This window comes from Porites lutea, chromosome 13 (assembly GCF_958299795.1).
Source record: "Porites lutea chromosome 13, jaPorLute2.1, whole genome shotgun sequence".
NCBI lineage: Eukaryota > Metazoa > Cnidaria > Anthozoa > Scleractinia > Poritidae > Porites > Porites lutea.
Genome location: NC_133213.1, coordinates 16,561,849 through 16,577,139, shown reverse-complemented (window position 1 = coordinate 16,577,139; position 15,291 = coordinate 16,561,849). Strand labels below are relative to the sequence as shown.

Sequence of the window (15,291 nt, the reverse complement as noted above, 5' to 3'; positions counted from 1 at the left end):
CTTTACATTATTTTATCCCCATAATTTTGAATAGTAAAAATTGCCAATAGGGCCTATATTTGACAATACCATTTTGGCCACAAAAATAATCCAGCTTTCACAAATGTATCGTTTTATAAGGAAGAAAGGGGCATAAAAACTATTCGTGTTCTTTAACGACTGCCAAATCGTTGTAGTTTGACGTACGAGTCAATGAAATTTGTGTAAAATTTCGCTTTACCGGAAGTGGATTTTGAGCTCCGAACGGGCAAAATGAGTTTTCTCGAATTTTAACAAAAAAAAACAACACATCAGTTAGGAAAACTAACTACAGCATGTTTCATTACTCATTAAGGGTTATCGATGAGCCAAAAATGAGCGAAATCAAATTTTGAACTTGTGCCGACCGTGGGTCAATATTTCGGAAAGCCGCTCTTAATTTTCATTGACACTGCGTAAATCTCCCAGTTAGCACAATTAACTATGTCATAATTCATTTTCTTAATGACGTTTGGTCATTGTTAATACTTTGAATGCTTTATTGAATTTTTAATCGCGAAATCATCCTTAATTTCTTGCAGATGGCAAGTGCACCTTAATTTATCTGCACGTATTAGCTTCATTAATGATATCATTCTGGAGTTCATCCATTTTTTCCTGCCATACTTTTTTAAGATTAAACCTTTTCTTTTCTCCATTCACGAGATTATAAAGGTTGCTTCTCACCAAACCCTCCTGATAAGCGAGGATATTTGCTCCCTCAACTGTAGCTCGGTGAATCCTTTGCTTTCCCTTTTTGACTGTTATCTTCCAGCGGTTTTCCCCCCTTTCTGATGGTTTGAAGATTATGCGCATGTCATTTTCCTCTCTCGAAAGGTGAGCCCAAAGAGCATCACCAACAATCAACGTATTCTCTGCGTAGTCACCTGTGTAAGTTTTTGCCTCACCAAACTTTATTTTCCATTTTGTTTCTGTCGGAGTTTTTGAAGGGACTCCAAGGACGAGCTGTTTAGGGTTCGAACTTTCATTAACATAGTTCTTGGTAAATTTGTACTCGTCAGGTGGCCTGAAAGCAAGAGCTACGTATTCACTTCCTATGTTTACCACTGGCCTGTCATCATGCTTTAGATCCAAAAGAAGCTGATAATTTCCAGTTGTTCCGAACACAATCCGTTTAGCTTCTGGAACTTTGATGCCTAGTGAATACCGCCATTTTTCCCTTTATACAGTTTGTAGACGAGAGTCTTTGCTGCTTTTTTATAGAGAAGAACATAATGCGATTTTTCCTGTTTAAGCAAGTTTATATACTGATCAGCGATGGTAATGAAGGAATTTTCAGGTAAATCCACAGAATATAACGTCCTGTTTAAACCGTCTCTGGAAACAAGATCTTCTTCTCTATGCAAAAAACTTATAATGAAGTCACCACAAAGACCAGGAATGGGTTCAGCTTTTAATGCAGTGGTGTCTAAATGATATTGAAATGGGACACTAGGAACAGGTCGGTCACCATATGGTTTGCCAAGCTTTCTCTTAATGGAGTTTAATGTATAGTCTCTAATGCATTCAAGTCCTTCACTTTCCAGGCTGGGAACCTGGTCGCATCCAAAATGTTTTGTTTTTCGTTCAACCAAATACAGCTTCATTTCGTTTATATTTCCTGGTTTTGTACGTTTCAATATGATCCTTCCAGTGTTCGTGTGTTGTTCGCCCTTCCAGTCTCTCAGGAAGGTCACCAATGTTTGTGTTTCCTCATCGTATGCTACTTCGCTTTTCTAATAACGTTCAAAGTTTGCATACCCTCGATTAATCCTCTTTACGAGGTATATTTGCCCAAGCGTTGGCGAATCATCGATAATAGTGTGAGTAAAATTGCGTTCATCGGATAGATAGATGATATATTTGTTGTTTCCGCCGTCGTTATTTACTACACAGTTTTTGTCTTCTCCCATCACAATTACGTCATCGAATGGAGTCCCTGGAAATTGTAGTAGACAATTTTTGATAAAATCAAAAACTCGGTTCATCAACTGACTTGATAACTGAATGTAGAATGGTCACAGTAGCGGGATAGTGCGATTATTGTATGACTTAAAAAAATGGTTTCTGTAAGTGTTCGTTATCTGTTTTATTAGCCAATGGATGAGAAGATCAAAACATGAACTCTTCGTTTTCCCGCCAAAGAAAACCCTACTGCAACATTGTGTTGCAGTGTGACGTCAAGCGAAGTATCGATTGATTTCAAGAAAATTCTCGGGCATGGAGTTTTTCCACCCGAGCCTTTGCTCAACCAATAAAAAGCCACGCGCGTTTGTATCTGTTCGATAAACCAATTAAATCGCTCTATTACCGTTCGTTTGTTGCTTCTGTTTTGTTCGCGCGTTTTCATTTCAAGGTCATACAAAAATCACTCAAACAAAGCTGACGTTTCAAATTGAGCTTCAATCATCGGAAAGATAAAAGACTTAGCGCTCGAGATATCAGCTTCTCTATCCCTTTACAGAGGCAACCTCTTTAACATTAGGAGTAACATAAAACCTAGAATTTTTGCACTTTACTACCCCCAACACAACACCACAGTAACTGTTTCTTTACTAAAAAATAACCCCACTTTCTACCTCATAAGATCAGTCGATTTATAAAACTTTCAGTTATGACAAATGTTGTCGAACATTTCGCGAAGATTCCCGATGGCGACCAATTTGTGTTAGTGCCATGCTAACATTTGGTTTTCCTCTTTCTTTCTCTTTCTTTCATTAGTCAAATCATTTGTCTGTTCCAATGAAGTCAACTTCGGGACAAAAATTTCATCTCGACGCGCCACCCAGTCAACCAGTCGTGTCTTGTTGTCATCTCGCCGATTATTTATCTCAACTCGTCATTGCATCTGGTCATCTCGTCGTGTCGTTCTGTTGTCTCGTGTTTTCGTCGTTTCAACTTGGGTGCATTGACTTATTTGTTCTTCAACTCGTCATGTCCACTGTCAATTGGTCGTGTCACCCATATGGTAGCCATGTTGCTTAATGGTTATAGTATCCAGGTCCCCTCTTTAAAAAAACGCCAGAGAAAAGCGCGACGAGTTGATGGGCGACACGACCAGTTGACAGTCGAAACGACGAGATGACATTAGACACGACGAGTTGAAGAACAAACGAGTCAATGGACGCTAGTAAAAACGAGATAACAAAGCAAGACGATGAGTTGACACGCCGCATTGCCAAGATGACTAGAACACACGACCGGATGACTGGGTGGCGCGTCGAGATGAATTTTTTGTTCAGAAGTTTAAGTCATATGTTCCAAGCTCAATTACTTGGACGAGCCCGAATGAGCCATCCGCTTTGATTAGTTTCCTTGTGACGTATTAATGCCAACCAACAACATGGTCATGAATTAAATTGGACTCAATTTCTCTCTTGATTTAAAGCACACCTGAGGAGTACAAAAAGCCAAGCTTTCCTTGCAAATAATACCTGGCAATGGAAAGAGATTACACAATTGCACGACACTGCGAGCAGAGGTGTCTTTCTGGCATGACTTTTAGCATTGCATTTGTAATAAAATCCTGACGTCAGATTTTGCGGAAGAAAAACCGTCATAAAAAGGACTTCGCTGGCCGCAAGTTAATATTACTCATTGCTTTGGACTAAATTGAAAAAATATATTTAAGCCATACTGCTAGTATTCATTTGAAAGTCTTTAGACAGTGCGCCGATTATAGCGTCATGGTTAATCAACGGCTTGCATCAAAAAGCTTGTCATGAAACCAATTACCTTAATCATTATAGTAGTGTCAAATTAATTTATTATTCCCAGTAAGGAAATATAACACACGGCCGATTAGCTAAGTTCGATACATACCATGAAATACATTCACACCAAATATGTAGCCGATAAGCTTTTCCTTTACTGGAGAATATTCTGATTCTGAGTCCTTCGTTCTCAAATGGAGTTGAGTGTCATTGTCCATTATACGTTGTCTCATATCGAATTTCACACCAACGAAAATTTTTGGTGGACCCGTAGAATGCCCAGGGTTGGCCACGGGGGTAAACTTAAAGATATTGGGGTTCATGCCTTGAAATGACAATGTATTTATTCCTTCACCAAGTGTTCCTGAAAAACAGTTCCAACCAGAACATGGTATTCCAGTAACCTGGACCAAGTCATCACCAGCACCAGTATAAAATTTATTGTAACCAGCCCAAGCAAGGCCTGCGTATTCACCAAACACAACGTTATCAGGGTTCTTCTGTTGTTCGTCGTTTTCTACCCTAGTGTCGATTCTAACTCCCCTAATGCTAAACTGCTCAGCAACCATGGCTGTGTTAGCAACAACGGTCACTCCCTTTCCTTCGGGATTAGTCACGTTTCCATAATAGTCGTAACCGAGTTCCACTATACCTTCGGGCTGGAAGAAGAAATTTCTGCCGTAGTTTGACTTGTCAAACATACGTTTCTTTCCCATTGTAAGGTAACCATTCTCTTTACCGGGCTTCATTGAAGCATTGAATACGAGATCTGTAATATCTTCAAACCCCCAAATACGTTGAGACTGATCGTTGCGCATCGCTACTATTAAATTTCCTTGATTAACTTCGTAAATGGTGTCAAATCCAGTATTTTGATTAAATATGGGAGAGACTTGCTGAGTTATGTTAACTTGGTTTTGCAGATATTTTAAGGAACCTTCTTTCAGTTTCTGAATTGCATCAAGATGTTCGCCTATGGTGACATGCGGATTTGCAGAATTGATCAGGTCAATAATAATTGACGCAAGTGAAAGCACGCATCCTATAATCGCACCAACAGGACCTGCCACTGCAGCCAGAGTACTTCCAGCAGTTGCCAATGCCCCCACAACGAACGCTGTCACTCCAACAGCCCCGCTAGCAACTCCCAGTGATGCACTTGCAATATTTAAAGACCTGACTTCAGGTGGAGAATCTTTGTCATGGATTGCATTATGCAGTTGCCAGCCACAAAATGCTACATTGGCGGCATCAAAGAATGGACCACTTATGGTGTCAAACCAGGTCAAACTCTTCGCCCACTTTTTGGCATTATTTAGACTTTTCACGAGATCATCAAACCCTTGGGTGTTTTTCAGAAATGTTGTAACTTCATAGTCAAAAACATTTGCAATTTTCTTCCTCAGTGCCTTGGAGCTATCAATGATATCATCTACGTCATCTGCACTACCACCGACCACAGCTTCTGTTACTACTTTGTTGTACTCCTTGAATCCAGCGACTGTCTGATGGAATCCTTTGTGTTTTACCAACTGATAAATCAGTTCAGATGCAATGGGGGACACTGTTGCTTGTGTTGTATCGAACACTGTAAGGGTTGCAATAGCGATATGGGTTGTTTCCATTGCTGCTTCTTGCTCTCCTTGCTCCATTTGGGATATCGCAGCAATTATACCAGATCTCCACCAGATACCCTACATACACTGATGTCAAGGATGATCCTGTGGCTAACATTCTAGTTAAATCAGCTCGTTTAAGGAAGTTATTCCCAATCTTTTTAAGCGCACTTGCTCTATATCCACTGATTCTCCGTCCATCTACGTCTAGCAAGTAGAAAAGGGACAGAGCAAAGCAGAGGACCAGGAAGCGCAGCGTTGCCATTTCTAAAAAGATAGGAAGTTTGTTAGTTTGACAATACATTCTGGTACAATCGTTGTTTGCAAAAAAGAGCAATTAATGTAAGTTCCCTAAACCTTTGTCTCCCAACACTCAGGCCCGTAAGGTGAAATCTCTCTTTTATGCAAGGTGATTACGGCTTGTCAAAGCTGGTAGTGACGTAAAAGATGTTTTATGAAATATTGACTAGTAAATGGTAAATGGTAAGTCACGCTATTTGCTGCAGTTTTGCAAAGTTAAAAATGTTTTTACATCAATTGATACAAAAACAACAGATCCAGTTTGTTGATTCTAAACGGCTACATTTTGGCATGGCGATTGTTCCCTATCGACTGTTGCTAAGGATGTCAAGTATTGGCCCTGGATTGAAACTTGAAACGTTTGGCCAACGTGTTCACATTTTACTGGCATGTGGACAAAAATCAGCAAAAAATATGGTTAGTGTTCCCAGATGAAGTTTATTAGATATCATTTTCATGGCTCTACCGGAGTATAAGTAAAAGTTCTTACACTGTAGAGAAATGAGTTTGGAACAGAATTGACCTAAACCAGTAATAGCGGAGGTGCGCCTTTAAGATCGGGAACTAAAAGGGAGGACCTACCTGTGGGCATAACAGACACACACACTACTGATGCAAACGGGTAAGGCCGTCGTACTGTTTGCCCTTAGAATTGCTCATTATCTCAAAGCTTAAAAAAGAAAAATATATATCTAACTGACAATTCAATGTGTGTTCGGCCACGGGTTCACTGCTGGATCTACACCAAACTGAAAAGATTAAACTTGACATTTATCCGACTAAATTATCCTGAAGTGTATACTTTGTAATTTTGCAATTGACGAAAACGATCATTAATTTAATTGGGCTATAAATTAGTCTCTTTTCTTACCCACAGCTTCAATCGCTGTTGTGCTCTCGATGCCCCCTGAAAGAAAGAGAGCAGAATAAGTAGTAGTCCGAAATAATCGTTCCGCAATGTGAATATATTCTTTACTATGACCTCTTAATGAATGATATACTCTATAAAAACGTAACGTTATGACCACATAATGACTTAATAATGATTACCTCATGGTATAATAATCTTGGCAAAGGGAAGGCAATGACAAGGAAAATATCTTACAAGGCAATTTATCATTTACTTTTACTAAAAACAAACTGTCATCAGACGTGCTTTCCTAAAGAGCATTTCAATCTTTATTTATTCACATCTTCCTGACTTGTGCAACACATATCTTGCGAATCACTTGCAACTGGAAAGTTGACATTTCTGTTCATCCATGCGTTCGTTCATTGACCTGCATTTAGCAGGTTTTACTCAGAAACAATTGAACATCACATTGTTTGTTTAGGACCTGCATATGTAACTCTTTGTAACCAGTTTGCATTATTATGGCTTTCAGGTGCAATCTGAATTTTCTGACGATGTTTTTAGCACCCGTCAAAAAGCAAGCTATCTTGCTAGAAAGTTGTTGTAAATTTGACAAGAAGGCAACACAGCGTGTGACACAAAAATGGTCAAATAAATCACCTACCAGCTAGTAGGTACATGCATAATGTCTCCTCCCCCATAAAATTTTTGACCCAGAAACGGAAATTCTCACTTTATGAAGTGGGAACCAAGGGTCTTAACAGGAGTCGTTTTTATTTGTTTCCTTTTATAGAGCATGAAATTGTAGTGTAGACCCGGCCAATCATAATTCCTTATTCTGCAAGGGAGAATCTTGCAAAACATCAATGACGTAGTTCATTAGGTTATGAAACAGAGGATTATAGGCCCTGTGCTTTTACATGCCGGTTTAGGGCTAAGGAGCATAGGTCTTATGAGAACTATAAACCCCATTCCACCCAACGTACCTCTTGATACAGTTTAAATATGGGCGCTCCCCGAGTCCAGACGTAACTTTAGCTGAAAATTCATGGAAAAGAAAAACTTTTATGACAACATCAATTTGATTTGGGTTTAGAAAAAGACGTTGCAAAGTACCATTTGTGGGGTAGAGAGATATCAGGCTCTTTGCTTCCAATCCCTTTGTCTCATAAACGTTTCCTGGGGTAACAATAGACACTTGACAATGTGTTTGTGCACACTAGTTACTACATTAAAACGTTTTACACTATGAAATCGTTAAAAAGAGGATTACACCTAATTTCATTTCATTAATTAAACTTAAAGTGACAGATGATATTAAAAATAGTGCTTGACCCTGTAGGAGACTTACATTGTGGAAGTTTCGGATCTTATATATCACTCTATTAGCCTAAAAAAGAGACTTCTTGCCATGCTAAAAAGGCAAATAGGTAGCATACCTGAAAGGCATAATATTGAACGCCTTTTATTTGCTTTGTTCTCTTGTTTCACTCGAACCTAGTGTCAATTCCTTGCCTTTACTCTTTTAGTTTTCTTACGTATATAATTTCCACTTTTCTAAATATTCAAAAAGTCTCAAAGTATTAGCCCTAAGGCATTTAATAAAGTTCTTATGAAAAAAAAAAAAATAAATAAATAAATAAAAGAACAGGCGCCGGGTGTATTACCAACCTTGTTTTCCGTTAGTCCGCTACTCAGTTTCCTCACTGATGTACAACAAACGATAGTACGCGTTGTATAAACTTATTCGTGTAGAACAAAGCCACCAGTTGCGCAACATAAATGTGCTGTCATGAAACTGAATGGAAAACTGTTTGACCTGAGTTATGTTGAATATGACACCAGTAGTTTTACCAACACGAATGATTCTTGTCTTCATAGGCCATATTCCTTATTCCAAAAGAGTTTGGCCAACAATGAGGGAGCAATTACAAGTAACATTTAAAAAGCTCGAGACAGACAATCGTGTTTTCTGATCCTCTGGTCTTCTTAGATTAAAAATAAGTGTCGTGATATATACAGCCTATGTATCACTATGTATCACCAATTTACAAAATAGAAGCGAGCTTCAGGAGTTAGGTTACATTTTTTACAATTCTTAGTGTTTGAATAAGGCCACGTCGGCGCACAATTGGTCCAGCTTTCATTTGAATGAACACACCAGAGGATTTCATCCAAGACTTAGAACCACGTTTACCTTAGACTACACCATTTTCTCTGAGTGTGAAAGGATTAAGGGAGCTATGGACTGCATTAATTACTGTGGCACACTTATACACGAGAAAAATCAATTTCTTTGTTCCTGGCCCCTTATGTACGCTTATAACAAATCCTCATTAATATAGGCCTTGTTTTAAACCGTGAAATAGTTGGAAACTAACGACAAGCTGCTGACTCCATGGGGAGTTGACCTGCTTTCAGCGAACGAGGCGTCATAGTTTTAAGCCATCAAAAAGATTTTAAGAATTGAGAATGTCATCCCATAATCCATTTTTTCATCATTATTGTTATTGTAATTATCGCTAATTTCATCATTGAGACTCTTGTAATAATTTGCATTTTCTTTGATCTATATTGGTCAATAAAGAGGTTATGGAATAGGCCATTGATGTCATTAGGTCATGGACTTTAAAAGACCAATCGGAGCCTTGCAAGCCTTTCGAAAAGGAGGGACGGATATTGATTTGTTCTACCCTGTTATTTAACGGGTAAAGTAAGAAATAACCCGAGGGCGATAACGACTGCAACTGTTAAGGTATGAACAGAAACTAATTTTAATTTTATTCATATATTGATTTACTTTCACTTTTAGTGACTGATCGGAAATGCATGTGATTAAATTAATCTGTACGATAAATTTCTGGCAAGAAGATGTTCATCATTGATTGACCTGTAGGACAAAAATAATTAAGTATTCGAATAGCTGGGTAAAGGAAAGCATTTCAATGGATATCTGTAATACTCTTATCCGAAATCCTCCTTGATGGTCTAATGGTAATCAGTACTTGATAAACAATAAAAAGGGACATTAGACTAGGATAGCAGTTTTCCAGTGATTGGAATTGTGTTTTCAGAGGCCACAGGCGGGAGTTTTCGTAGAGGCACAATATGTCATTGTTCATTATTACCTAGAATGTGAATTTCTGATCGATACACAGTGTTGACGTGGTTAATAGAACTCTATTGTGCTATCAAGGTATCAAGATATTAATGTTAAAAATGGATCAAAGCCACACCCTCTCATGTAATGGAAAGTTTTAAAGTCACTAAATTACAGCGTTAAATAGTTTTGTTGCCCAAAATAACAACGACGAACTAATGTCAACAAATTACTTACACGGATCAGGCAATTTAGAAGTCTTTGAGGTAGAGATCGCAGGTAGACAACACTGTTAAATATGTAGAACCAAGTTTAAAAAAAAACAAATTAACTGTCTTGTCGCGTCATATTGCCAGGGATGCGTCGACGAATGAACCTTTTTCCTTAAAATTCAGATGGGTTTAGTATGGCGTTTTACCAAAAAGAAGGGCCCATAAAAATAATAGTAAAGACAATACAGTACGTTTTGACCAAGCCTCTATAGCCAAACTCTGGATTCCCTGGTGAGTCCACAAAATTAACCTGTTGTCATAGAAGAAGGTTACAAACATATGAAAAAATTCGTCCTTGACGTTATAACTATTAAAGACGTTGGAGAGGTGACGAAAGTGTGGTGTATTTTCCAAAAACGAGATAGGACTTTTTTTTGATAGCCTTTCCAGGCATTCCTGTGACGAGGGAGGACAACAATCTCGGAGGCTTAATTGAGTTGACAAATAAGGTAATATATAATAATTATAACAGGGATTTGCATGAAATCCTAAAACAGAGAGCCTGTGCCTCACTAGGGTGGATTGTAATAAAGGTCTACTGTCCTTAGGCTTGGCTTTTTGGGAGTATTTTTTCGACTTATCCCAGGGCTATATGGTCAGATATTTACAAGACATGTTTGTCGCGAAATTTAGCAATTGAATAGGCTACCAACTGAATATAAGAAAAACAAAACCAATCTCTTAAGAAGAGTAAGGGTGTTCGGCAACGTTAAAAAAGGGGAACAAAGATTGGCGCAGTTGTGGTAAGATCGATCGTCTCCTTCCCAAGTGGCGAGGGTTCTGAAGTCTAAGATCGACGCCATGTGTGGGTTGAGGTTGTTAGTTAGCTACACCTTGCTCTGAGAGGTTTTTCTATCTGAAGTGATCTTTCAGTTAGTTGGAGACACCTAGCGGTTCACAGGTTTTTTTAGTTGTTAAAAAAGAAAGTGTTTTCTGTGTTTGCGGCTAATGTATTCTTCTTCGACTGCTAAAAAAAATTGTGTCATTGGCTCGGCAAAGGAACACTGTCAAAAATACTCCCCTTGAGAATCGAAATCCGTGGAAATAATTACTTGAAATGCCCTAAAATTCGAAAAAAAAATGGAAATGTTTTATTAGTATTGACAAAAATTTTGCACCACTGACAAAGTTTCAATCATTTTGCAGGCTTTTATGGCAATGTTAAGGACCTTAGTTCCTTTCTCAGTGTTTTTCCTCATCTGGTTGCTGGCGGCGAATGGGCGCATACGTTGGCCTAGGTTGGCACGAGGTTTCAAAAGGCTTCAGTATAACATGCTTAAAAGGGCTGATCCGATACGAATGTTGGAAACGTCTTCATCACTGACGTCAATGTATGTGGGTGGCACTGGCATCTGGTGGAGATCTGGTATAATTGCCTCGATATCCCAAATGGAGCAAGGAGAGCAAGAAGCGGCTATGGAAACCCTAAACATCGCTATCACAACCCTAGCTGTCTTCGATACAACGCAAGCTACTGTATCTCCCATTGCATCTGAACTCATTAATCAGTTAGTAAAACACAAAGGAAAATTCCCTCAGACAATTAGTGAACTGAAAAAGTATAACGAAGCACTGACTAAGCGTGTGGTCAATGCTAATGCAGATGATGTCGATGACATTATTGACAACGCCAAAACCTTGAAGAAACGCATAGGAGAATTTTTCGATAGTGAAGTTACAGCATTCATGAAGAATACCCAAGGGTATGATGATCTCGTGACCAGTCTAAAAAATGCCAAGAAGTGGGCGAGGGGTTTGACCTGGTTTGACACCATAAGTGGGCCATTCTTTGACGCTGCCAATGTAGCATTTTGTGGATGGCAGTTGTATAATGCAATCCATGATGAAAATTCTTCACCTGAGGAGAGGTCTTTGAATATCGCAAGTGCATCACTCGGAGTTGCCAGCGGAGCAGTTGGAGTGACAGCGTTCGTTGTAGGAGCTTTAGCAACAGCTGGAATACCCTGGCTGCTGTAGCAGGTCCTATAGGTGCAATTATAGGGTGCGTGCTTTCGCTTGCGTCAATAATCATCGATTTAATTAATTCTGAAAATCCGTATGGTACCATTAAGAATCATCTCGAGACCATACAGAAGCTGAAAGAAGGTTCTTTGAAGTATCTTCAAAATCAAGTCAACATAACTCACCAAGTCACTCCCGTGTTCAAATATAACACTGGCTTTGACACCATTTACGAAATCAACCAGGGAAATTTAATACAAGGAATGCGTGGAGAGTCAGTTGAACATATATCAGGTGTTGATGATGATCCAAATATCATCTTTGACGGAAAAATAAGTCCAGGTCGAGAGAATGGCTATCTGACAAAGGGAAAGAAAAGTATTTTTGACAAGTCAAAATATCCTCAAAACTTATTTTTCCGACCACAAGGTCTAGTACCGCTGGGGTATGACTTCTATGGAAACGTAACAAAACACAATAGAAAAGGAGTGACGGTCGTGGCTAACACGGCCATGGTCGCCGAGCATTTTTGGATCAGAGGAGTTCATATTGACGCTCAAGTAGAAAACGACGAGGAAACAAAATACCCAGTTAATGTTGTGATTGGGGAAATGACAGGCCTGGCAAAGTCAACTCATTTAATCCGAGTGAAAACTGGTGCTGGCGACGACTTACTTCAGATTACTGGACCGATTTGCAATATTTGGACTGCCAATCGGAACTGCTTTGCGGGTGCACTTGGTACAGGAATTAATACATTGTCTTTTCGAGGCATGAACCCAGATAGAGTAGAGTTTCCAACTATTGAGGGTACAACCCCCAAGATTTTCGCTGGTGTTAAGTACGACATGAGGGAAAGAAGAACCCCGTTTCCAGAAGCGGGTTGCACTAACATTTACCTGAGATTAAAGGAATCAAAGCAAAGTGAAGGAGTAGCAGAATACAAAGTCGGTTTTGTGAAAGGTGTGAGTGTATTTCATGGTAGGTATTCAACATGCATGTGTCCATTTACAGATATGGTGTACATTTAATTCATGATTACCATTTTCAAAATAATTTGAGATGCTACATTAAATGGTGTCTGCTCTGTGTTGTGTTGAAGGAATGAATAATATTCGTTTCTTTATTAACTTGTGGGGAAACGCAAATATAGATTAACATTACGATTAAGCCAAAAACGTCCGTCATGGTAGAATATGGAAAGAATTCCGGCTGCAATGCCGGATTATGTGAGGAAAAAAGCATTTAACTGATATGCTAGGAAAATGTTGTGATTGGCTTTAAACTTTGTGCTCCTAGTCGAGGAAACAAACGTCGTGTGAGCTCAGAATATCCAATCGTTTATGACTGTACAACTTCTCGGAACATGCAGCTAGTGAGTCAGTGATTGACACTTAACTTGCACTCACTGATAGAGAAAAATCTTTCCTCAGTTTCCATTTTAATGTCTATGAATCATTCATGCTCTATGCAATTACCTACTGTCTTCCAATATTGTTTTTGACATGTGCATGTTTTCAAATTTGATACAAGTACATTAACGCTCTTCCTGATTTGATATCGTTTAAACACTCTTCTTTGGAATTGTCGAAACCACGCCCAGACGGGTCTCATTATATAGGGACTAAATATAACAGATACATGTATCCAAGATAACTAGAATGCAAATTAAATGAATGCAAGGCAAGTCAGCGAGTCTATTTTTTTTTCCTCTGAGACATCGAATTAGTTGCGATACAGAAACATTGAAATTGCCTGCTCAATCATGGTGAGAACATCTACCATAAAAGGGAATTAAGCGTTAAGAACTTTATTTTCTTTAAATTAAAGATTACCTGGAGTAGTCAATAGCTTAAAATCGGTATCGATGAAAAACGGTAGCAATCAAGTGATTTTTCGTTGATTGATAACGAAAATCAGTGAAAATCGATAATCTAAATTGCTGTGTCAAATCGATATTGTGGATTTTTCATGATTTTAACGATCCGCCATTGTTGTTGTTTTTTGGGATAAGTTAAATAGTACAGCCGGCTGAGAACGCACAGCCACGAGTAACAACTGATCAACAAACATGAAAATGAGAAATGTGGGAACTATCACACACACAAGTCTCTCTATAAAACCGTTTATTTTGTACATAATGACAGAAACGGTACGGTTCCGTTTTTACATTCAGCTCCCAGGGCGAGTATCACGGGAAGTACAACCTTAGATAGAGATTTCCTTATTCCTACCCTGAATTTCAGACATCCTCCTCAGTCGAAATTCAGGCTAAACGATTTCCCTAGATAGATTTTCACCATTTTCCGTTATAAAACGATACAAATAACTTACGACTGTGTCCATTAGAGAATCAGGCAGGGTGTGATAATGCTCAAACCACGCATTTGGTTTAAACTTGGCACAATTGTTGGATGTGTTGAGATACTTACCCCGACAAAAAATGAGGTCCAAACATCGAAACCCCTAGGTACACAGGGACCCACCTGTCTCATAGACACACTCTTAATTGCTAACAATTTTTTATCTATTGGCCTCTGCGGGATGTTGCTACATCCGGAACTACACCAACAATATTTTAAGAGGGTGGCAGATCTAAATTGTGAAACACTGGGCGAAAAACCGGTTGAAAAACTGGGCGCCCACAAACCTTGCCAAAATCAGCAACCAGAAAATTCATGAATTCAAAACTGTTTTAATGGAAAAGATAAGTATTTTCAAATGATCCGTAAAAAAGAGTAATAATTGTTTCATCCTTTCGACTCTCAATTTACCGGTTTGTATGTATTCAGTTCTTCCGATACAAATCGATGAAATAATCAGTAAAGGGACAAGATAAATCGATCAACCAAACAAAGAGAAGTGTGTCATCGAACTCTCCCGATCGATGTAATCGATATCAATCAAATCAGATTTAACGATTTTTTTTATCGATTTATTTAACGATTGATAAATGGATGCCGATTTTTATCGATTGACTACTCCGGGAAGATTAATTGCCTCAATATAAACTTTACATGCAATGGCGTTTGGCAGCGGTTTTGCTCTTGGAAATTTAGGCCCAATCAATTGGTTGAGATCTCTGAGAAATGAAATGAAGAACTCGCTTGCAGGATACTGATTCGAAACCCAACAGTTTTTATTCCAGCACTGCTATACCTTTCACCGATCACAAAGCTAGTCTAAAACATTCTCATACGTTTATTGCCTTTCCTCTCAAGGGTCTCCATTCGATGATGAGATTTGGATGGGAGAGAGCAAAAACTGCGTGGTTAAAAACGATGGAGGAAATAACAATTATGTCATCTATCTTTCCGACGAGCGCGACTTTACTCACACGATCATTGAAGATTCAGAAACGCTTGGCCAAATATATCTCGTGAGGAAGCGATATTATGGAGGAGGACAGTATGAACAGCATAAAAACGACGATATTGGATTCGATGAAGAAACAAAA

General features: G+C 38.8%; 1 protein-coding gene across 1 annotated transcript; it reads right to left on the bottom strand.

The window, feature by feature from the left end:
* Nucleotides 1-579: 579 nt before the first annotated feature.
* Nucleotides 580-5,420, bottom strand: LOC140922464 (uncharacterized). The gene is made up of 2 exons (XM_073372448.1): nucleotides 3,841-5,420; nucleotides 580-1,175 (listed from the first exon to the last, which is right to left on the bottom strand). The coding sequence occupies exons 1-2, from the start codon at nucleotides 5,381-5,383 to the stop codon at nucleotides 580-582; spliced, it is 2,139 nt and encodes a 712-aa protein (XP_073228549.1). The 5' UTR covers nucleotides 5,384-5,420.
* Between the last annotated feature and the right edge of the window lie 9,871 nt (nucleotides 5,421-15,291).